Raw genomic sequence first — 26,604 nt, forward strand, 5'->3', positions numbered from 1 at the left:
TATTTTATCTCTCTCTAGGGACGTTAATATTCTGATATGACGTACTGAAAAGCTGATTTTGATTCCTTATTCTGTCTTAAAGCTGGCCATAATCTGTTCTTGTTTTCACGTATTGTGATTAAAGTCAAACACCAATGTTCATGTCCGTCGAGTCTGTTGAATACATGAACTCCAGTAAGCACGCAAACATAATATACTTGAGCATGTTGAGTATGTTAAAATTTATACGATACAAGTTTACTGTGGAAAGCTTAAATATATGAGACAAAGAAACAAAGTAGACGATGTTAAACGTATTATAAATGTTTGATCAACTGGGAATATAGATACTATATACTATGGACCATTGTTTTAGACTTTCAGTCGTAACCGCCTACTAAAGCAGCTTACAGTACCTCCAAATATGTTGATGGTATGAATACAGATTTTGTTATGAGAGACATATGGAGTTTATGGATAAATTCAAAAGAGAAATAAAAACTATTTTGCTTTCATAAAAACCTGTAGCTATATATATGTAGCATATGCTGGTGATCTAAGATGGCAATTTCTGTAATGCAAAAAGAAAAAAAAATCTACTATGCAACCAGCTGCATTGAATTTGTGGTTCAACGCTATTATTGTCATCATGAACCAATAGTGTAGACAAAGATGACATTGTAATATATAGGTCGCCAGAGTTGACATCTGTATCATTATGCACATACAGTGAACAATTGTATTTCAACAATAAACTATGGTTATAAGCTGTTAACTTGTGTTTCTCTTTTTGTAGATTTGTGTGTTATTGGATAGATCATCGCCAGGACGTAGTTTAATCAATAAAGTTAAACTCTAGGAATTGTTTCCGTTGTAATTGAGTGATGTCTTTACGTTTATTTTAATGACATAACAAGGGATTTGGAGATGTGTATGTTACTAAAAATTAAGGTTGCAATATCACAACAAATGAACTTAAAAACGTAATTGCAGCTAATGATTTAATGGTTAACTGGTGTTAAACCTAGTTTTGAGATATTGGTGCAATTGATCAACTTCATTTTTTATATTTACAAGGTGAATATGTTCGAGTTGTATTGTTCATATAACAATAACCTAATTTTCATGATTCGTTTCCATAGTCTGTTTCTTTTTAAATATTAGGAAAGAAAGCAATATAGTTAACTATATTTGTTGTATGGAATAGTTATAAGATGAATGTTTTCGACTGGCGTTGTTCATATAACAATCAACTAATTTTCACGATTCGTTTCCTTAGTCTGTTTCTTTTCAAATAGTATTAATATAAGCAACAAAAATTATCTTTATTTAGTATATAGAAGTTTTCTACGCTGTAATGATATGTTTTCCGAGATAAAAATGCGGACATAAATAGTGTCATTCGGATACGACATTTAAAATACGGCAAACTTATCATAACTGCTATAAACGTGCTGCAATATATATAACTTATTTTCACCTTAAACTTAAACAACCGTGATAGGTAACACAAGAGAAAATGAAACATTAAAATTAGTAATGCGTACAAAGATATATATATGTTCGACATAATAGCGCTTCGGTTACGTTTAATAAATAATAAGCATAATGTTCCCATTTGATAAGGGACTTTTCGTTTTTGAATTTTCCTTGCAGTTCGGTTTTTGTTTTTTTTACTTTTTGGATATAACCGTTTTGTGTCTGTACTAAGTCATACTATTTAGACACTGTGGTGTTCAATGGTGTTTGTCTTTGTTGATGCGTCTATTGTGTAAGTGCTGTGGGTTGTATTGTCTTACACTTTTGTTTATTCCTCTTACTTTTTGTTTATGCATTAGCAGGTATGAAAACCCAACATCTCCTTTTATTCATATAATATAGTTTTACTCCTTCTATTATGTCTGAATTTTCACCGTTTGTATTATTCCATTATAATATCAGCATATCTTACAGGCAGAACAAATTACCTCGGATTTGAAAATACACGAATAATATCCACTTAAATTTGTAAAGATTTTAATTTTTGACACATTTCTTCCTTTACATGTCATTTTAAAACTGTTGCTTAATGTGCTTTACCATAATTCTAAACAATAAAACATTATCAAAACATATGGTGTAAATAAATCAAACTCTTAAAAATAACATTTTAGAATATAAAACAACATCACACGGAGGTTAGCAATATACAGTTAAATCAAGATATTCACATATAAAAATGATTGTGTGTATCAACAGAACTACCCGGACCTTTAACATATGAAACTAAACTTTTTATCACCACGACGGTGACAATTCCAGATAATACCAAGCCTCCTGATACAAAAATTAGACTAAGCACATAGCCTGTATTGTCAGCTTCTACAACAAAAATAATTTAGTGTTTAACGAGGGGAAAAATTAAATATCAATTAAACAAAAAATACATATCCATAAACTTGTGCCAACAAAATCGTGTTTTAAAAGTATTTCATCATGCTTATGTTGTTTTTTTTGAGGGGGGGGGGGTGGGGGGGGGGAACAAAAGTATTAATTATATCAATTACCTATTACTTTTACTTTTCGTCCTATACATACATATTGTAAATACTTGATGTCATTTCCTCTTTCCTCATTCATTATGTAAGAAGATAAAGTTTTAAAAACAACCAATGTATAATTCTGGTTCAAATAAGAATTGCCAAAAACGTAACATAGTATAAAGAAACAAAATTATTTGAATTACATAATTGAGTCCTACATAACTTTTACTATACTTAATTTGACACAACTTATATATGCTTTTTAATGTTAAAGTTTTTATAAATGCCATTTGTCAGGTAAACGGGAAACTATCCAATATGAATCAGGCTCCATCGGCTGTTACAAATACATTATGCATCTAACAATAACTTTACGGATCAGTATGAAATATGTTTACATTATATCCCAAAGTCCTCAAACACATCGATGTAAAAAGAACGTATTTGATCCCTTAATGTAACTCTAAATACAAAAGGACTCATACGATTGATGAATAAGTTAAGATTAACGTTTATGACTTGTTTCAAATAAATTATTCTAATATGACGTTCTTCTTTCGATTTGGAAACAAAGCCATGTTCTAATTCCAATAAAACATAGGCTGCACGTGAATGCGTCACAATTGAAATTGCAACGTCAGAAATCAAAATGGACATTTGTTTTGGTGTTGCTCGCTAGGAAATAAAATAAAATCATTCTAAAAGTAAGTTTACATGTATCTGTTCATTTGTTTATCGTGAAACGATTGATTTTCTATAACGCTTTTGCTTCCTCAATTCAAAATGGATGCCTTTAAACGCGTATTATAGGTCCACTTCGAAGTACAAAAGTTTAAAATTTTCCTATTAGAATCGAAATAATTCTAACATGCCATGCTCTATGCTAATTTTAACATGGGTAGGCATTATATTTGTCAACATTTAACACCTCGCAAACGCTCGGTATATAGATATTGACAAATATAATGCCTACCCATGTTAAAATGAGCATAGAAAATGGCACGAAAGAATTATTTCTTAAATATATATACTAGTGTTAAAGTTGCATTATTCCCATCATAGGTAAACTTTGCTCATATATACAGGTAAACACTGTATTTCTATTATGTTTTTTAACGATTTTGGTACAACTCTTGCATAATAGGCCTGATTGTGATAATCGACGTATTCATTTGTGAAAAGTGTCACTGAGAACTGGTATTTGTCCTTTTCGTCTTTTTTTTATACCAACAAAACTCAAATGGATTCAAAACAGCGTGTTTTGGCTCTATTTACCAGTAATTGTCTTCAACTGTTTTTGACGATAATCATTGTTTTACCTGTGTCACAAAGATCCCCAGTATGCGTTAAAGGACATGTACATTTGTAATCGAACACACCATCTATACAGGTACCTCCATTGCGACATGGAAGATCCACATACTGACAGAAATCAATAGCTGAAAGGTAAACCAAATATGTCATTATTTCTCCCTCGACTGAGGAATCCATAAATACAGAGCTAAACATGTAGCGTGTCCTGTAACTGTCATACTCAAAATGAGTAAAAGTTGTATATCTTAACATCATGCTTATGTATATTACGTTTTAACAGAACTCGGAAATTATCGTAGAAGGAATTGAAAAAATCGGAAAATTTGGAAAAAAATAAACATGCAATTTTATGATACCTGTTTTTGTTTCTAATCAAAAAGGAAATCAACCTGTTGATTGGAAGTAAAAATCATAAATAAGTAGTTTCGTCAACATTCGAGGAAATAAAGACAGGAATGTAGAATATAACCGCGATCATTTGGGACACATAAATTCAATAACGATCAACCAAATTTTGATTGCATCCAACAAATTTTGCAAGGAAATCACTTTTCCATAATGAAAACTTGATTGATAGCTTTTTTTTTTAAGCACCAGGTTGAACGCTTTATTAAAGTAGATATATACACTATATGCGAGGCTGCTAAAATGGTGGTAAATAGATATTAAAAGGTCAACATTAAAAGCTTATATGCATTCTTTTGTCTTTAATTTAAGTTCCGACCCTTATTGTCAATTTAAAGATGTAAGTCAATATTTTAAGCCGTCTTAAATACAGTTTTTGAATTGGCTGTCAGTCATTTTCGTTTCCGAATGTTAACTCAAGTACCTTACTTCCGATTGTAATGTGACATGAAAATATGGTCAAATATAATATGAACGAGACCCCAATTAGTTTTTTGGTACGAGACAGTTACAGGGGAAGTAATGACGTTGCTAACGTAAAATGTTATTTTTCACGACGTCAAACTGCGACATATCGGGAAATACATTTTTCGAGTAATTTTATTCATTAGCTTGAAAACGACTTCATGGACCCCTCTTTTTTAAAATGGTATTTGACTTGATACTGTATGAAGATTATTTATTCTAATTTTTATGAAGAAATTACCGATGATTTTTTAAAAATTAGATGAATATAGCAAAAAATGCAGGTTTTTGTCTAAAATCTTGAAAATTTAATAAAAATGAATTATTTCCAAAGAATAACTACACAATTTTAGAGTATACTTTTGTAAAGAAGATATTCCAAATCGTTTCACAAAAATCCGCATGTGTTTAACTTTTGAAACAAAAAAGTTTAATATGTCTATCCAAAAGATAGAAATGTCCAAGAAACCTTCGACCCTATTTATCTCTAAATTTAGTACTTGAAGGTATATTTTTTATTACATTTTTAAATTGACCAGGTGAAAATAAGCTTGTATACAAATTTTCGTAAAAAAATCAACGTGGGATCAAAACTGTATCGTATGCCCTTAATATACTGAAAGTTATGCATTAAAGTGGTTTCTAGATGCTACGTCAAAAACGGCGTACTAAACCTTATCAAAGGTGGTATATAATAAAAATAGAGAGACTAGATATAACACTGAATAAGTAAACATTAAATAACAAAAATACATTACAAATTGTATCAACAGGTCAAATTACGAAAGTACGATTTGAGAGTACTCGCAGTTACTGAAAGCTAGTAAAAAGCCAAAAACCATTAATAATAAAAAATCATGCATCAGAGACTAAAATCAAATAAAACACATCCCATGGACAGTCAAAGAAGACATGACTTGTGCAATGCCAAAATAAAAGTTTCGACACGCAGTAGGATAGTTAGGAGTTAACCTGTTAATAAATATGTATAATGTAATATATAGATAGAGTAATCTCTATATAGAAAATGAACTTGGATGTGTATTTATACATCCCCCCCCCCCAAAAAAAAAAAAAAAAAACGTTTAAAGGATACAAATTTAGTTATGTTTTAATTTGCTGATGACAAAATCGATATTCGTGCCAATGTAAACTATATTCAAAGATCCAATTACAACATTGGTAAGATAACCTTTACCAATAAGTTTGTTATATAGGATCACATATAATAAGAGGAATATCATTTTCGATATATGCATGCTCTCTGTCCAAGAATAAGTTCATAGAAATTTACTATAATTTGTACCGAAAAGGTGGTTACTAAATGCTTAACCAAATACTACGTATGCAATACAATATGTCTTGGATATATGGCAACCTATTACGAGAGGAAGATCCCAATTAATTTCGAGATCACTTTGTCCAAAGTCAAATTTACAAATATGTGCAGAAAATTGGTTTCAGGATACTAAATTATTAATAAAACACTAATATGCCATATCACCCTTACTTGGATATATGATCAAATTAATAAGGTACATCTCTGTTGATTTTGAAGTCATTTAGTCTAAACGCAGATATATGTTAGAAAATATTATTGTTTAAAATCAAACTAGAAATTTATTATACCTAAAAGTAGAAAAAGACTGTAGTTAGGTCACTATAAGTTTTTCCTCTTAACCATGTTAATATGGGGAGGGGTTATATGAGCGTTTTGTTTTTATGTTCAATGGGATATAGATTCGTTCAACATGTTTATTACCTCAAAAACAAAACAATGGACTACACTATGGTCAAACGTTAGAGTAAACAAAAATCGAGCAGTGCATCAATGTACGACTTCGTCGACTAATGGACACACTGATATTTGTGAAAACCGCTCCTTTTACGATTGCAGAAACAGACGTAGAAACATTTAAGACATGCAATTCTTCATTCATACTATCAGACGTTGTCCAAATAGACTGTATATTAAAACAAGTTTTGATTGATGAAGTAACACAATGTTACATTGTCCTTTTCATAATCATTTAATTAAGATTTATTAAACCAAAGAAAGATATGATTATACATATTTGGTTCATATGAATCGCTTTGATATTCTAGTTCTTATCTTTGCAGTATGTTTATGTTTTTTAAAAATGACTTTCAATAAATACTTTTTCACTCTTAAGTTCATATCACTTTGGAATATGCGATTAAAAACGGGCTTATTAACATAAACCACACACATATAAATATATATGCGTGCAAATGTAATCAGCCATTGTCTCAAAACTTTTTAAAGTAAGCTTTTAATGAGTTTTTGTTGAAATAAGCAATGCAATATTGTCACAACGATAAACACTTATTAACTATTGAAGAAAACGGATCAAACGTGGGGACACACATCTTCATTCCCAACATTCCGTTGATATTTTCAGGTGTTGTCTGCACATTATGATCCTATTAAATTTTCAAAATATCTACAATGATAACAGTTTTTGCCTGTCATATTATATAAAGTAATTAATTAAAACCCAAATTGTTGCTATTCCATCGCAATTTAATGTTTATGTAATAGAAAGCTAAATCATAGCAAATATACATATTAAACCTTATGGGACGACAGAACCCGCCTAAGTTCTTATTCAGTGAACTGAGGGAGTTGCAACCTGAGTTTTATGAAAACTAAAAAATATAAAAATATAAAAATATAAAAACACTTCTCTTTTTTTCAAAATGTAGTTTTTAACTTGATCATAAAGTAAAATCTGGTATATTACCTATACAATATCTTACCTATATAATATCTTACCTGATTCGCAGTGAAAACCGGTATGGGAAGTTGGACAAGTACAGGTATGATTAAACACACCATCAACACATGTTCCGTTATTTTCACATATTGAACCTTCACAGAAGTCAGTATCTAAAATGAACAAACTTCACGACATTAAAATTTCTCCTCTGTGAGTCTGCTTGTCTGAAGTGCTTACAATTAAGAAACAAGTCGGCTAAACAAGTTGATAATTTGAAAGTTACAAAATTAGTTAAAAAAAAAAAAAAAACATGCTTTATGACTATGTCACGAATGCTATTTGACTATGTCACGAATATGATATACTGATTCGTCCTCTATTGTCTTGTATCGTTTGTTAGGTGTAACGTTAAATGCATGTAATCCGCCATTTTGATTACTAAATTATAAATATCAGTAAATAAATCTCTTCGGACAATGTTTATTAAACAGAAATATTATAATCTTCTATCAAAGTCTTGCTTGACATAATACTTTTAAATCAGGTAAAATAATAGTGCTAACGGCAGGCAGTACAAAGTCACAAATGAAAAAAGAGAGAACAGACAAAGAGACAATGGTCGGCAAATGATGAATTAAACAAAACATCAATAAGTAAAAGATTGCTATCTTTGTAGGTTATCTTTGATATTTGGAAATAAAGTTATATAACAGCATACGATACAATTTGAAGGAATCACGAAAAGTTAATGGCATATCTAAGCTTTGTGTAATAATTTTATAATGAAACTGAATTAAGAATGAGACTATAAAACAAAATCGGCCGGGAGTATCATTTTTTTCCAACATATTTCATTAATCAATGAGGAAAAACACAAAAACATTTCTAATATGAATAACAACTGTTTCAAAAACACCATTAATAACATGTGCCCCTGACTAAACGTTTATAAACCAAATACTATAAATAGTTTGAGGGGGTATGAAACATGTCTGCATTATTACGTACATTCAGCTTCATGTGAGGTTTGCCTAAGGGATTTGTGACCTTTGATGAGTTATTTTAGCAAATTTTAAAGTATATACTTTTTGTGACTATAAAGAAAGTATTTTACATAGTAACGAAGTACAAGCTGACGATTTCATGTATCTTCTAAATAACCATACCAGTGTGGGAAGATACATTAGTGCAGGTATAATTTAGCCCAGCATCGACACATGTTCCGTTATTGTCACATTTTACACCATTACAGACGTCAATAGCTAAACAAAAAGAAGATCCCTTAAACATAAATACTAGAAGAAAGTTTATTGTCATATTGATTTTATAGTGCCTTAATTTTTTTCGCACTGTATTATACATTTCAAAGTAAGATTGTTTTAGCATAACAAGAAATAGTCTATACGGACTATCTGAAGAGTTTATAATGTCAACAAATCTGTTTAAGACGTGTGTTATGCTACTAGTATTCATATTATCATAATATTAAAGCCATATGAAACGAGTTTCTGGTGAAAATACTGAATATTGTTAAACCAATGTATGCATACATGTTGTATTTCCTAAACTAAGTCCTAGGAACACGTTTTATTATTTTCATATTTATCACGTATTCATAATGCATAATCGACAAAACTATCTCATTCATTTATTTTTGATCGAAAAATTGCCTGCTAATTAACTTTGGGTTTTTGTGCAAAATTTACTGATTAATACCTTGATAAATCAAATCAGCACGTGAACAATGTGAGATAATAGAGCGATGTTTATATTTGTTTTTTTTTTAAATTGTCCATGCGTTCCATTTAGTTAATCAAACCTCGTCATAACAGATGTTTAATGATTTGTTACATTACATTGTTTATTTCAGAGTAGGATTGAACATATCTTTTTTCACGCTCTTACGTTTCTATGTATGTTAGCGTTTGTTTTTGTTGCGGTTCATTTTTTCTGTTGTTCTGTTGTTTCCATCTTATAATTGATGTGTTCCCTCGGTTTTAGTTTGTAATCCGGATTTGATTTCGTTTAATCGATTGATGACTATTGAACAGCGGTATACTACTGTTGCCTTTATTGGCGGTTTGCGTTTGTCAAATTTTAAAAGAAAGACGTCATTATAACGGTCACAAAATTCGGAAACAATAGGTGATTTGGAGTCGAAGAAGACAGTATCTTCAAAAATAATTGGATACAATAAAGAAAGTGTATGTACACAAGTATTTTAGTTACATAAAGGTAAAAAGTATAAAAAACATATTCAACTTTTTGATAAATTAAAAATAACTTATGACTTTAAATAGTGATACAAGTCTGTAAAGTTATACTAAAATCATAATTAATAACTTGAAATGCTGCATATGATTGTGAAGTATCAAAATGATATTAATTCTATGAAGATACTTTTCCTTAGGATACAACTAAAGACATTACACACAGTACGTTATATTCAAAAGCGGCGAGTTATGAGCAGAATTACTCAATTATTTATGCTGCACATTTTACTTGTAACAAACTTTGACCATAAGAGTTTGTGCATAAACTCCGTCCTTTTTTTAATTTGTTTTATAAAAAAAAAATCAGTATGTGTCACTTTAATTTATCTTATTGTACATGTTGTATATGCACTTGTTCTGACCAATACAATCTTACATTAACTCAAGATGCGTACTGTCCTTTTACTCTTTTTCTTTTTGATGCTGCTCCTTCTTATTATGTTTTTTTTTCGATATACGAGTTTTCTTATTAGCCCAATTATAGCTTCTATCTCTTTTCTCTTATTTATACATTTTTTTACCCTAAATACTCCCGATTTCTACGTAAATTTGTATTTTCAACATCAAATAAGTATATTACCAAGGAAATTTTGTATCGATAATGTGCAAGATATTTTTAAAATTACAAAAATTATTTCAAATTTCCTTAGTTTTACATATACCGGACGATTTACGTTATAGATAATGCATATTCTATGGTTTTTCTTGAAGTATAACACACCAAGGGGTGTCAGGATTGGTCAAATGAAAGACCGACCGTCGTGAGGTCTTTCTTTTGGCAATCCTGACACCCCTCGGTGTATTATACTTCAAGAAAAACCTTAAAATATGCATTATCTGACTTATATAACGTCTACAAGTATTATTTTCTGCAAAGATTAACAGTATTTTCATCCTATTTTACCGACCACACTAAAGAGGGATATTCTTTTCTGATGTTTTCAGGTTTTAATACGCCCAACGGCTCATTTATAATGTATAATAAAACTCACTAATTCAACACGATATATTAACTTTAAAAATCATTATCCAGTTTCAATAGAAATACTGTAACTGCATGAAGCAAGACACAAATGAATTGTTACGGTGTATGTAAAATACAAGTCACTTTGTGAGTAATTTATTGTATAAACTTTTTTTATGAAAGCCTTGGTTTTTTTTAATTTATTTTCATGACATTTTTTTCGCGGATTTTTTTTTCAACAATTTCTTATAATTGTTTTCTGTTTTTGTTTGGCAATACAACTTTTTTTATATAAAATTCAGAATCAGGATTAAATATTGTATCCCTCCACTTTTAAAAGTACGTGGGTGTTATTCTATAGAAACTAAGATATTGGGTCATTTGATCATTTGATAGAGTAAAAGGTATATAAAGATGTTAAAAAAAAAAATAACTGGCATGAAGAGAACACCAAATCGTAATACATGTACATGTAACACGAAAAACGAATATCCATAGGTCAAAGTATGATTTCCAATACAATGTGAATAAATAAGATTTTCAAAATCCTACACTCGAATGTGTTAAATCTGGCTTGTTTTAAAGTGTTATAAAAAGTGAATTATTAAATTCATCTCACATAATGTCCCTTTATTGTAGCGACAAATTAACAAAACTTCACATTATTTGTTTCGAAAGTTAACTTGAATGTGCGTCAACAACAATTGTTGGTATTTCACTCCATTAAACGGAGGAAAGGATCGTTTTGCCTGAATCCTACGGCATATTGAAAATTAAAAAAGTAAACCCCCAATTGGCAACAACACACGGTAGCTTTCAAACGAATTAAATGTTTATGTAAATTTAAGTTTGCATTTTAATCAAGAAAATAATGATCTCATACACGTCATTATTTTATGCCTTGAAGCAAATTTCATTAAACCTTGGTATCGTCCGGGTTGATTCTTCAAAAGAATGACCTATCGTTCTGAAAGAAAATAACCCCATGTAGGTATATAATGTATATTAAATTGTTTGGTGACAGATGGGAATATTATATTTGACCTGTACCTATTTAACAACTTGGCAGCTTTCTCACGGCATTAAAAGTACCTTTGATATTATTAATAAAAACTTGTCACGTAATAACTAATTAAAACAAAAAAAATAGAAAGCCAGTATATATTTGTTTTGGTGTCTCTTCAAACATCACAAATAGGAAAAATGATGTTGTCCTCTTAATATTTTTTGTTTATGACTTGTCATTTTCTCGCTTGCTCATTGACGTATAACCTACAATACCTTTTATTTATACAAGGTATCTTGCTTTTAAGCAGTTAACTACCTGTTTCACAGTTTTTTCCAGTATAAGAATCCGGACATGTGCAAATATATCTGGTTATATCATCAACGCACGCACCACCGTTCTGGCAAGGATTACTAGCACATTCATTTTCATCTAAAATAAAAAGAATTTATTTATATTATATTGTGCATTTATCTATTATATAAAATCATTGATGTTTATATTTTAGTCATATTTATTAATGTTTTGTGTTTTTATTGGACTAAAAATGTTCATTTTTCTCACTTTGTATCTTTTTATCTTTTTCTTTAATAAGTCTGTTAATCACAGAAAAAGACAATCAATATTAATTTTATAAATTGACTTGCTTTATAATCAAAATAAATTGGTTTGTGTGTAAATTTTAAAAAGTAGTACCTGTCGTAATTGATATATCTTATCTTGAACTTACCATCTACTTTAATTGTAACGCATGCTTGGTCAGATGACTGTCTGAAAAAAAAACGGAGTTTTCGTAAAAGTATTAAGTCACTTCATGCTGAAGTCACCTCATGCTGAATGTCCAGATTTTTCCATTCAGTTATGTTTAATTAATGATGAAAGCCGATATTCAACAAAATTTGGATGCAAAGTGTTTTCAATCACAAAGTTCAAAAATGAAGTAATGATAAGAGTAAATAACTTATTTTAAAACAATTTATATTTCATATCTAAAGATTGAACTTTAAATATATTTTTTGAGGAAGAAAAATGCATTTATTTTTTCTTCCTCATTTGAACACACACTTAACCAAAACAGGTATACACGAATACACGGATTGCACTAGAAAGAACGTTCAAACTAGTTTCTTTTTCATTGTAGGTGCACTGTATTTCTTAATTTTCTGATCAGATATCAATCCATCCCATTAAATGAAAATAAAAACAAAATACAAATAGTGTATGGATAGATGTCCTAACTATTTACTCACCCCACGCTGTTCACAGCGGTATAACAAAATATGTGACTTCCTGCTTGAGATTGGGATGGTGTCCATGTCACATTTACGTGCCATTCCGTCCCTGATGATCCATACGGTAACAGTTCCGTCTTAATCATTCCAACTGGAGACACAGTAGCGATTTCTGTAATGCTTGAAACGCAAATAATTTCATTTACAAAATCTTCTATTTGATAACGAGTTATTTTTTTTTATTTGAGTAATCTCTTGTTTGACATCATAAATTGTACAATTCAATGAGAAAGAAAGTTAAACAGCTTTTGTTTTTGCACATTTACGTAATTGTGCAGACAAATAATACGAAAATCATTAATCATCATCTGCAAAATAGACTGCAAAAATATACTATTCCTGGAGCATTTATAGCTGACTATGCGGTATTGGTTTTGCTCATTGTTGAAGGCCTATAGTTGTTAATTTTGGTCTCTTGTTGAGAGTTGTATCATTGGTAATAATGCAACATCTTCTTATTTTCATATTAAAAGATCCATTAAAATTATTTCGTTTATTGTTTGCAGAATAAACATCAGATTCAGGGTAGTTTGTATAAATTCATCAGAGTTATACACTTATGCAGATAACCTGCTTTTGCCTCATGCTTAAAATTAATTATGTTGTCTCTTAGTCGAGGAAGTATCTTCTTCTATGCGAGGCATGAGTTTTTGAGTCTAACATTTAGCAATAGTGCAGAAGCCAGCACTTTTGCGCTAACATGAAATATTATTGATATGCTTATATTGCAAAAATACAGTGCATGTGCTCAATTTACTCAAAGTAGACGGGTTCCATGAATAAATCATTTAAGGTCAATTGAAATATTCTATAGCAAACTTGTGTGTATTCATTATTGCACAACTCAAGGAGGTAAATTTTGCAAAATATAAAATAAAACAAGTTGATTTATATACTTTTTTGTATGACGTATTTCATTGTACCATAAAAATTAATCGAACATTTCTGTTCTAGTTCAATGATCACGGTATTAAATGCAGACATACATGTACACTTCTGAAATCATTTAATCGTCATTGTTTTATTTGCTGTCAAAAAAACATTCTGCGGGATATTATATCAGAATTAAAAAAACTCATCTTTATTAACTTTAGCAGATATTTGTAATTATATTACACGTACTTTACACTTGTAGAACCACTATTAGCAATAATAGTCTGGAAAAATGTTGCATTAAGTGTTAATGAAGCTACTGAATCATTTACATTTGTAAGATTCAGTACAAGAGGTTTATCGTCGCATGTGTCAGTTGTAGAAGCTACTTCGATTAAAAACTGAAGTGGCACACTGCTTAAAGGTGTTGTAATGTCGGACACGGCATAATCTTCAATCTGTAAAGCCGCTGCATACCATCCAGTATTCCCCGAAGCAGTGTAAGATAATAAACATGCGGTCTGAAAACGAACAAAACCATTAAAACTTTGTATGGAACAATACTATTAGTGTATAACATACAGGATATCTGAAACAACACATTGTTGAGTAACAAAAGGAGATTCACATACTTTACTCTGTTAGTGCTTCACACAAGTGTTGAGTGGCTTAAATGTTATCTAAAGCAGCGTTAACGTGTATAAATGGAAAAATAATCGTATTTAAATTAAATTTCTTCTTCGAATTACAATATTATAATAATAGATTACAAAAAATTTCAACTTGCCTCGTCTAGTTCTGCTCCTGGCAGAGCTTCGCAGACGGCATAACATTCTGTATTATTAGCCCAGCGACATTTAACGATGTCTCCGTCATCGTCTTGCACTTGGAAAAACAGTAAGATAATTAATCGTTCTTACTGTGGATTCATTTATTTACGTGGCTACCAATTTTCGTTGATTAAGGAAAACTTACATGTTCGTGGATATTGAATTTCGAGGTTTTGCCGAAGTCTGCATACATTTATTTTTAGAAAATTTGTCATTCGACAAACATTTAATTTCGTGGTTCACCTGTATCCATGAAAATTGGGTATCCAACGAATAATAATGAATCCACAATATATATTATTTAAGAAATAATTTATGGAAGCCATAGATTTGTTGGAAATTTACACATGGCCTGGGCCGTGATATTCGAATTTTATCCTGAACGATAGCGAGGGATATAGTTAACGAATATCACGCCCAAGGCCATGTGTAAATATCAAACAAATCTATGGCTTCCATGAATTATTTCGATTCTAATAGGACAAATAGCGTAACTTAAAAACTGATCGATGGTGGGTATGCCGTGTGTGTGGTCGTTCTTTTTTACACCCTGTTATATAAAACTAAAATGTCCAATAAATCTATAGCTTGCATGAATTATTTTTTAAATAACCGCTAGAAAAATTATTTAATTCTTTTAATTCTCAACCCTAGCATTTGCCATTTTTGATTTTTTCTCGTAAGCAACCGTCGAATCCACAGTTGATAACTCGTAACTAAGGACCCGCAATGTTAACTTTTTTCATGTTTGATGTTGTACGTTTTTCCGAGCTCTAATGCATTAATTCTTTTTGTTATGCATCAGAATAAGAACAAAGGTTCTGTATTTTTTTTAAATTGCAATTTTTAACACAGCGAATTCGGCGAAGCGTTTGCACATTGGTAACGATACATGTGGATTTACGTGGGAGGTAAATTGTAACAGCCATTTTAATGTATATCTCTGAGCTTGCGCTAAGTATAGATATATCGAGAATTTCATCACGGTGTTGTTTACAAGGCGAAAGAGCACGTTATATTAGAATTCGTATTATTTCTTGAAATAACGCACATTTAATCTCGAATACCTGATAGATATAAAAGTAGCTTTTCAGACATGCAGACAATTCAGTATGTGTTTTGTTTTAGTTTAAGCATAAATTGAACAAATCTCATGAATTTATAATTCGTGATTAGTCTGTTAAGACCAGTTCAGATCAAAATGACTGTAAGGTTTTGAGGACGTGTTTTTCAACAAACAATCGGCATTCCCATGGGTACCAAAAGTGCTCCTCTTCCTGCCGACTTCTTATTTTGTTCAGATAAGGCTGACTTCATACAGGAACTTCTTAGAAAGAAAGAAAAGAAGTTATCCTTAACTTCACTTTCCGTTATGTGGATTATGTTCTCTCACTAAATAATTCAAAATTCGGTGACTATGTCGACAGCATCTATCCTATCGAGCTTGTGAGAAAGGATACAACAGATACAGTAAAGTCTGCCTCATACATTGACTTACATCTAGAAATTGATAATGAGGATCGGTTCAAATCAACACTTTACGACAAAAGAGATGATTTCTGCTTCCCAATTGCGAAATTTCCATTTCTATCTAGCAATATTCCAGAAGCGCCTGCATACAGAGTAAAAATCTCCCAGTTGGTACAATATTCCATGGCCTACATTTCCTATCATGATTTCCTTGATAGAGGGTTGCTGCTCACAGGCAGCCATTAAACCAAGAGTTCAAAGTGGTGAAGTAGAAATCATCCCTTCGTAAGTTTTACGGACGCCATCACGAGTTGGTTGAAGTTATAGAATATCTGTTTCATAGATAACAACGGCTATGTTCCAAATGTCGTAACAACAATCATGTCCCTTTTCCCCAGAATGTGACCTATCGATTTAGACTTATTATCGTGTTTTTACTAACATGAACAAAAAGACAGTGCCACGTGTGGAGACTGATCATACCACCCCAGTTTTTTGCTCAGTCCTTAGTATTCTATGTTGAGGTTTGTTTACTGTTTCTTTGTCTGTCGATCTTTTTGTTTTTAGCGATGGCGTTGTCAGTTTTTTTTTTCGACTTATGAGTTTGAATGTCTCTTGGTATCTTTCGCCTTTCTTTTGCAGTTCAAAATCGTTTAACTAGTGAATTCATTATCAAAGAAAATATCGTTCATACTCATACGATAAAATGTGGAACTCTGAGCAAGAACCAGGATAATGCATATACTTTTTTTTTCTATGTTGAGAAAATGTCTATTTGTCTCTATCTTATAACGAACACACTGAATCAAAATGTTTATCATTTTGATGAACGATGAAATTTTAAGCATGCTTACTTTATTTTTGAACTATTATTTGATATATGAGTAATCAAGATTATATCTAAGCTAATTTGATTATATGTTCAAATTGTAGTAACCACAATACCTTCCCCTTAGCCTCGATTGCGAAATTACCGAAATCGACTAATGTCAAATATCTACCGCAACGAGTAACATGACGGATGTTGCTAGTTGAGCATCAATGTCTTGTCAATACGGGGCAACTGCGTTCACTCCCGTTTTTTGGTAAGGTTTGTGTTACTCAAACTTTAGTTCTTGTGTAAAGTGTTAATATTGATATTTGTGTTTTTGTCTTGCTGTTTCTTTTTAGTCATGTATTGTCACATTCGTGTCTTCTCTCATTTTTCTAGGATTAATTTTTAAATAGTGATGCACGTTTTTAGTGTTTTTATTTCGTAGTAGGATTATGTTTATATTGTTAGCTTTTTAGTTATCGAATATAATATTTATAAATTAATAAAGATTCCCTACATTATTCTAAACGATCCAAGTATTACGAATTGTTCTGGTCTTTGTTCGATAAAATAAGGAAATCATTTAAAGTTGAAATACGGACATGATACCAAAAAGTTATATATATATATATATATATATTATTCGATAGAATGGCATTTTTTTTTCTATTTTTTAATGATGCGGATATGTAATTGACGAACTCGTGTCCACATAATAGAATGGACTTCAATTTCAGGACAAAAAAGGAGAATATTCTGATTTCATTACGAAAGGTCAACGCTTATTGTAAGAATGGCAAACTGACAAAAATGGACGGTGACGGGTTTGGGGATGTATTTTGGTAGTCTGATATTCATTGATTTTCAAATCAGGGATATAAATTGAATAGTAAAAATTACCGGGAATTCTTAGTGAATACGAACACCCATATTTAAATCTAACAATTGGTTGCATGACAGAAACAGGAGATGTATTAATTTTTCCAGTGTCCTGTCTTACAGAAAGATCCGCTGTTGCCAGTAATACCCAGCTACCGCTTCCAACCACGAGACTTATCCAACAACAACTGCCGTACCTGAAATAATTGTAAACGTTTTATATAATATGTTTATATTAAAAAAAAATCGCTCTATCAAGCTACAAAACGATGATTAAGTATATATCACATAATTCGTTGGCAGCAGCTTGGTAATCCCACTGTCTCAGTTTAAGGAGGCCACTAATGACCGTGTCGATGTTATTTTTTCTCGACCTTTTCTTCAACTGTTTAAAACATTAAAAAATCATTTGTTGATAGATAACTAATGCATTAGTTAAAAATTGTTACGGGTTAAGGATGTACACCTCTGAGGAGCCATCCATTTATAGAGTTTAACCTTTTTTCAGTACCTGATTTTTGGGTTTATATGAATGTAAGAAAGTTATTGTTTAAGAAAAAATGATATGGTGGTTCACTTCTTTTTTTTTGCTACGGCCGTTTTAAAGTACCCAATTTTAAAGATTTTACCATTTTTCATCATTTTTTACCCATGTTTGGAAAGACAAAATTGATATCGGATGTACATATTTTTGTTAAAATCATTTCTTTGTACTCCTCATCCAATTTCTCAACTTTTTGGCTGATGAGACTGACGGAATTGGTGATAAAATTTGAAAATTTATTTCTCAAAAACTACTTATTGTGAGTATACAATTTTTTACAGAGTTTAGTTTGATTATAATATTTTTAAAATTCATTTATATTTTCCACTTGTATCACATGTTTTGGAAATAATTCCCGAACGAGATTTCAATGAGACTGAAACATCAGAAGAATACATCCTTAATATGCATGGTCCAAATTATTCAAGTTGTCATGGATTTATTTACAGTTGATATTATTTTCAATCTACACTTTTTTTTAATTAGAAAGTTCTTGATGATAACATTTCCCACATGAAAAATTGTCCTAAATTTCGTTTTTTTTGATAAATCAGGTCTTTAAAAGTATGTTGATGTTTGTTTGTAAATGTTGGTCTTGTAAAGTTTAATTCTTTTTTTAAATATCATTACCAAAGTTTATCGGCACTTTGTAAATTTTCTAAAATGATGGACAAGAAGTGAAACGTGAAAAAATATTTGTCAATGACGTTGCGTTATGATGCATATCACAATGTTTTATATGAATATACAGCTATTTCATATTTTACTTCAAAAAAATATTAAGACAGATTGCCGAGGAAAAGAATATAGTTATTCAATAAATGAATACGGATTTCATCAGCTCGAATTTCACTTCAGCTTAGCAAACCAGCTTGTTATTCCTGTTGCAAAAGTCAGCATCATTAGATAGAATGTCATTATTCTGTAATATCCTGTATATACATGTATGCATCAAATGTATTCCCTGTTAAAATATAATGTTTATATCAAATGTATTCCCTGTTAAAATATAATGTATTCGCACCTTGGTCATACTTTATTGGATTTTTTAATACTAAAACTAATAAACAGACATGCGTATGTGCAAAGATAATAGTTTCATTGTTTAAAAGTTACAGTGAAACGTGACTGGTATGTTGTAATCGAAACAAATGAAATTAAATATTTGTTGTATAAAATGTGCTAAATAGACAAATATTCCTTTTTTGTTTTAGTTTGTATTGTGTGCATTCATCAAACAATTATATGGCCTTCGACAATGAATCAATTTAGTTAAAACAAAGAAATCATATTTCTTCCACAATTAGATAGAAACTTTAAACCATGAACCTTCAAGTGCAATGACGTAATATTACAACGAAAAAATTTCACTTTGATATTGGTAATGCATTAATGATATATATCGACAAAAACATTAGAGAAAAAAGTCAATACCATTTTCCTTAGTTGCGATTTTGTCCTGAATCTATATGACAATTAGGAAATTTAATATGATTACCAATGGAAAACTATGCATAAATGATAAAAAAAAGAAGCGAACAACTACATGTCACCGTACACCCTCAACTAATGATCACATATCTACTTTATAATAAGTTATATGAGGCGCCGGGAAAACAAATTGTGAAAAAACAAACCAAAAGATTTAAACAACGGCGTGATTTATACATGTTATAAGTACTTTAAATTTTTCTTCCTTTAGATCAATCTGTACATTTAGTATTATTTAAATATAATAAGGACATGTAGAACCAGTATGTGATAAACGTAAGATTGTTGTTCCAATCGTGGTGACATGTAATGTTTGTCTTATTTACTCATCAAGTACATCTCACATCTCCTTCAAAAAAAATTAAGTCTGCTTCTCAATTCGGATTTAAATGGTTTGCCGCATTTTGTAGTAACATACTACAAAAAAGTAAACGTAGGATTTACCTGAATTGAAATACGTTGTTGGTCGTAGGAGTGAAGTTGTATGATACGCTTCGTTGACCAGCTGCCCAGTTTTCATCTACACTATAATCAGTGCAATAGTAAGACATAGGGTTAGCAATGATTCCGCTACATCCATAATCACACTGCAAAACTCCTTCTCCATTCAGTATATCCCCATTAATAATGTTACTGTCATCACACATATGATTGCTTGAATAATCTCTACGAAATGCTAATCTGTATGATATTTCAATTTGCTAGAATATCAGAATAAAAATTATAACGCATTTTTCAGTATCATATATTATGATATTCCTATCTAAATTTACATAGGACAAGTTTAGTTATATTATACAATTTAGAGAATTCGGCCGCATTTATCATCCGACATCTGAAAAAACATAATGAACCATGGATATCAAGTACAAATTAACTGAAACAAATACAATGTTTCTTACCTGATACGGGGCCTCGGTGGCCGAGTGGTCTAAGTAGTTACTACTGTAATCACTAGCCAGTCAATACTGAGGTTGTGAGTTCGAACCCCGCTCGTGCGGGTGCACCCCACTCCAATCTTAATTGACTAGGATTGTCAGTTTTCCTATCGAAGGTCGGTGGTTTTCTCCGGGCACTCCGGCTTCCCCCACCAATAAAAACTGGCCGCCACGAAATAGCCCAAAAGCGGTGCTTAAAAATGGCGTTAACACACAAAAAATGAAATGAAATCTTACCTGATACCGTATTTAATTAACCGACACAATATACCAGTTTCATTTATTAATAAGAGTTGAATGTATGCTAATGATGGAAACACATATCTCGAGTTTATAGATTTTACTTTTTTGTCAAGTAATGATCCGGTATACCTTTCCTTCATTTACAATAAGATTTGTTAGCCTTTTCAGATGGCAATAGTGTTGAGATAAAAACAACATTATTTATACTATAGGATTAAACTTATTTAACTAGAGGTTATTGTTGTAAAGCTGGTGAGTCAGCGACAAGTTTACACATCAATAACCCCTCGAAAAAAATGTGTTTAGTGACTTTAGTCCTTATCATTCTGAACCCAAACAATTGCAATTTGTATTTAGCAGTTTTTTTTGTATATTAGCTATTCCATGTATTATTTACCTACAAATCCACAGTTGATATGTCGTAAATAAGGAGTAAGTAGCATTATTGACTTGCTATATACTTAACAAAGGAATAACATTTTCTTTCCGATTCTTTTGAACATGTTGAATGAATGTATCATTGTGTTAAATTGTGTTTAACGCGACATAATATGAAAAACGACTTAATATGAATTTGCTTTTATAATAATAATGTTTGGTAGTTCTACATTGAATTTGTCATAAGGGATATTTATTAAAGTTAAAAGTTCTATTTTGTCAGTATATTGTTAGGTTTTGGGAAACACCCAAATGATAAAATTAAATACATCTTAAGTTTTTTTTCATAAAATAGTTTCATTGCTTAGTATAATAAAAAAATGAAAAAAAAAGGTTACCTGAGTTCCCGTCTGTTTCCATGTTATAATTCCTCCCCTTAAAAATGACTGGAATGAACTTTTTGTACCAGAAAACATATTGCAAGAAAGATATGTGTTGCATTTTTAGTTAGTATTTTATTCATATTTCTATCAGACAAATATCACTTGATCGTACGAGTTGCTATGCAATGCGAATGGTAGTATGTATGCTTAGGACAATCAACTTCTGATGTCATCCAATGTTCACGTGGAACTTTAAATATTTTTCAGTTTTTAGTAGTGACCTGTAAAGATATGGTCCTGGTTTTGAATAGTAATATTTTATTGTTTTCATGTTCAAATGTTTGTTTAATTTTAATTTCATTATCAATAAATGTAAGTTGAAATTACGTTTTGTAAATGTGTATGGTCTTTCATAGAATATGTAATTGATAATGTGTTCACTTTCCACATGTCTTATTTGATCTCTGCGATCTGATTTGAAATGTACTTGTCCTGTGATTTCATATAAAGACTGTCAATTGATGAACATTTGCAGATTATTTGCATATGTACAAACGGGGATGTTTTATATTAAACGTATTCCTAAACAACATTTTACAACAATCATACATGTAATTTAAAAAAAAAAACATACTGTATAACACAACACTTATATGAATGTCTTCTCAAATCTCAAAAAGAAATATCATTTGTATTCAAAACAACTAATAACATGAATAATGTAAAAATAAATATTAGTAAGAAGTATAGTACACAGTTACACATTAAAGGAAAAATTATTATAAGGCCATCAAGAAATCAAAAAGTTGTTTATATCTTAGTAAACATCATTCTTTAGATTTGCAAAGATACTCAATAAATGAAATTCTTTATTGTCATATAATTAAACAAGATACTTGAGACAAGTAAAAATAATCACAAAAATAAACTGATATGAATACAATAATGCTATAAATCATCCATTTTTTATTTATCAAATTTGTCTTACATATTTCATTTAAAAACTGCAAGAACAGAGGAGGGACGACATTCTTGTACAACGCAAGTTTGGTTTGATATTAAATTAGTTGAATTAGATTTTAAACATTTGACTAGACGTTAAAAAAACAACAACAGCAATAAAAAGATATTGTGCTACAAGATATATTTTAAAAAGATTATAATGTGTGTAAATATCTTTTCGAATAAGGACATGGCTGATATATATATTTTTTCCAAAGTGGACTTGGGTATAGTAATCTTATCAGTATTGTCTTCTCACGACCGGCTGTAAAACCGTTGCAAAAGCTAGGCGCCTGTTCTACTGCGCTGGATGTATAAATTTGTAATCACGTCCGATAATAATTGGGATGTTAAATCTGACGCCTCGTGTTGAGAGAAGGCGTCATGCCTCTACACGCGAAAAACATTACATTAAGTTGTTGAGAGTCCTTGAGTGATAGTGGCTAGTGGACAGACTGTATTTGTTAATAATATACAGTCACACCTATACGAAGCAGTCACTCATTGGAAGAATTAAAAGTGATCCTCAAGAGAGGTGACTATTGTAAAAGATTCTAAAATTTTCGATTCCGAAATCGCCCGTGGGCGGAATCGCGTCAAAATGTGTTCAATCGGTAGAAATATCGTTTTTGGAGCAGTGAAATAGAAAATGGAGGATTCCGGCGTTATTATTTGAAAGAAAACTTTCGAAATATGTTAATATTCGACGTGAAATAAGTCGGTAATACCATTTTAAATGGAAACTGAAAGTAGTTAAATTCAAGGAATTCACGAATTTACCTCCTAAGGCACGATATTTGTTGCGAACGGGTTCAAATTCTCATTTTGACTTCAATACTGAACACATGTATTTTTTATTCTGATTATATTGGTAGTTAAAACGACGATTTCTCGCAAAATAGGTGACCGCTGACAGCATTACATAGGCGACCACTGAAATGAGTTGAATTATATCGAGAAAACGTTTGGGAGGGGCTGAAAGTCACCGTTAGACACAGGTGACAACTGAAACGAGGTGACCGTTGAGGCAGTTGTGACAATAAATTTTAGTAGCAGTCCAATTTATCCACTCTTTAACTTATGCGACCTGCCTTGAACAACCTACTTATTGTATGTATTTTTCATTTTTTCTCATCCTGAACATGAAAGACATTTTTGCCACTGGACTTAAAACAAACTGTAGGATCTGGAACATAATGTTATGGAAGGACAAGGAATGGATTTATAATACTCTTCTATAAAAACATTTAATTTTTGTGTAATCTGGAAATATTTCAAGTTGAAAATGAACATCATTTAATTCGATATTTGGTAGAAAACTCTATTTCTTCAGGTAACTTACAGCAAAAGACAAGTTTTGTTTGTTTTTTTCATTTTTGTCATGTTTTTTTTTTTATTAATTTGCCCTGAAAAAGAAAAAAAATATGCTTAAACAAATAAAATAAACTGTAACTTCAATTGAAAGAGTTGGTCCTGCTTTGTTTCATAAAAAAAATGGCTTACGTAGATACAAGTATCTTGTCTTAGGGAGGGATACATCCTACTTTGTAAAAAATCACTCTGATTCAAACGGAAAATATTTTCTGAAACTGACATTATAAGATGCGTGATTTCTTGATTGACAACAGATTTGTTACGTTTGGAGGACGTGTTTTTCGACAAACAATCGGCATTCCCATGGGAACAAACTGTGTCCCTTTTGTTGAGTTGTTCCTATATTCATATGAGACTGATTTATACAGGAACTTTTTTGGAAGAAAGAAAAGAAGTTAGTAGTATCCTTTAACTTTATTTTCTGCTATATACTGTGGATTCATTATTATTCGTTGGATACCAATTTTCGTGGATTTCGTTAGTACAGGTGAACCACGAAATTAAATGTTCAACGAATGACAAATTTTCTATAGACTTGTATGCAGGCTTCGGCAAATCCATGAAATTAAATATCCACGAATATGCAAGTTTTCCTTAATCCACGAAAATTGATACCCACAAAAATAAATGAATCCACAGTAGATGATGTTCTCTCACTAACTAATTCAAAACTTGGTGACTATGTTGAAAACATCTATCCCATCGAACTTGAGATAAAAGATACAACAGATACAGTAAAGTCTGCCTCATATCTTGACTTGCATCTAGAAATTGACAATGAGGGTCGGTTGAAAACAAAACTTTATGAGAAAAGAGATGATTTCAGCTTCTCAATTGTGAACTTTTCATTTCTATGTAGCAACATTCCAGCAGCTCCAGCATACGAATTATATATATATCTCATTTGATACAATATTCCAGGGCTTGTATTTTCTATCATGATTTCCTTGATAGAGGGTTGCTGCTCACAAGGAAGCTATTACACCAAGAGTTCCAAGTGGTGAAGTTAAAATCGTCCCTTCGTAAGTTTAACGGACGCCATCACGAGTTGGTTGACCGTTATGGAATATCCGTTTCACAGATGATAGCGGATATGTTCCTAATGTCGTAAATACAATCCCGTCCCCTTTTATCGAATGTGACCTACCGAATTAGACTTATCACCGGGTTTGATCTAACATGAGCAACACGACGGACACCACATGTGGAGCAGGATCTGCTTACCCTTCCGGAGCATTTGAGATCACTCCTAGTTTTTGGTTGGGTACGTGTTGCTCTGTCTTTAGTTTTCAATGTTGTGTTTTGTGTACTATTGTTTGTCTATTTTTTTTTTTAAGCCATGGGGTTGTCAGTTATTTTCGACTTATGAGTTTGAATGTCCCTCATGTATCTTTCGCCTCTCTTTTATTGGTAATGTGTGTTTTTTTTCTTTATGATAGCCATGGAACCATTTCATACATAAGCTAAAACAATTTACATTTCATCATTAAATTTTACGATAACATTAACGCTACCAATTGAAGTGCGCTAGTCGCGCATTTCCATAATCAATGTCTTTTGAGTAATGTTCGAGGCAAAATATTTATATTTCCAAAACTTGATACAAACACTTAAGAGCCGATACCACCGAATAGAACCAAAAGTATAGCTAGCAGTGGACAAGGAATCATGAAAATCTTTAAATAGTACATTTTAATTACGCATATGTTAATGCAAGTACCGAAATACTTAGCCCCTAAGCTGGTTTCAACAGAGAGGACTAACAGACGGCCAGCAGATACATCTTCCTAGTGATAAAAATGATATTAACGGTACCAATTTAAACTGAACCTGATGCGCATTTAGAGAATTAATTATCATTAGTAATACAAACTTCTCAGTTTTCTAGTATACACAGAAACATATCCCATCTTATATTTGCACATAGTTTACTGCTCCCTACATGTATAACATTAATCACAAGATTTCAAAACATTCCACTTTTAAACATATTGTAAACCAACCAACCAAGTTGTCTTTGTTTTGTTTTTTGTTTTTGTTGTCTAACATGTTTACTACTTTGTCATACCGTGGTCTGTTATATTATGTGTGTGTGCTCATGGTATGACCATACGGTGACCTGTAACTGTTTATATCTTTGCTATTGGTCTTTATGGATAGTTGTGTATTGAAAATCAAACCACATGATCCATTTTGTATTTGCATCCAAAATATGTCATCATCGCAGTGTAAGCAAATACTGTAGATCAAAATTATCTGCATGTTCCGAGTTGAAGAAAGAAATTGTATGAGTATTATTACATTATCTTCACTTCTGCCTACAATAAAATTGTTTCATTCTGAAAAAAAGCAATGCCACTAAACAAACTATTTTTTTCTGAAATCTTAATATACTCAATTTGTGTCTATGAAATATATTAATCA

General features: G+C 31.1%; 1 protein-coding gene across 2 annotated transcripts; it reads right to left on the minus strand.

Annotated features, from left to right (window-relative positions):
* Positions 1 to 1,978: 1,978 nt before the first annotated feature.
* Positions 1,979 to 22,017, minus strand: LOC127716293 (integrin beta-like protein B). Of its 2 annotated transcripts, XM_052222453.1 has the most exons (12): positions 21,820 to 22,017; positions 20,307 to 20,563; positions 17,849 to 18,024; positions 14,622 to 14,719; positions 14,084 to 14,355; positions 12,920 to 13,081; positions 12,400 to 12,440; positions 11,988 to 12,101; positions 8,593 to 8,688; positions 7,483 to 7,596; positions 3,821 to 3,940; positions 1,979 to 2,340 (listed from the first exon to the last, which is right to left on the minus strand). In XM_052222453.1, exons 1-12 carry the CDS (start codon positions 21,895 to 21,897, stop codon positions 2,186 to 2,188), a joined length of 1,683 nt encoding a protein of 560 aa, XP_052078413.1. In that variant the 5' UTR covers positions 21,898 to 22,017; the 3' UTR covers positions 1,979 to 2,185. The 2 variants fall into 2 exon arrangements, with proteins under 2 accessions (XP_052078413.1, XP_052078414.1); XM_052222454.1 differs by lacking the exon at positions 8,593 to 8,688.
* Positions 22,018 to 26,604: the final 4,587 nt, after the last annotated feature.

Source organism: Mytilus californianus, unplaced genomic scaffold (assembly GCF_021869535.1).
Source record: "Mytilus californianus isolate M0D057914Y unplaced genomic scaffold, xbMytCali1.0.p SCAF_9, whole genome shotgun sequence".
Classification (NCBI taxonomy): Eukaryota; Metazoa; Mollusca; class Bivalvia; order Mytilida; family Mytilidae; genus Mytilus; species Mytilus californianus.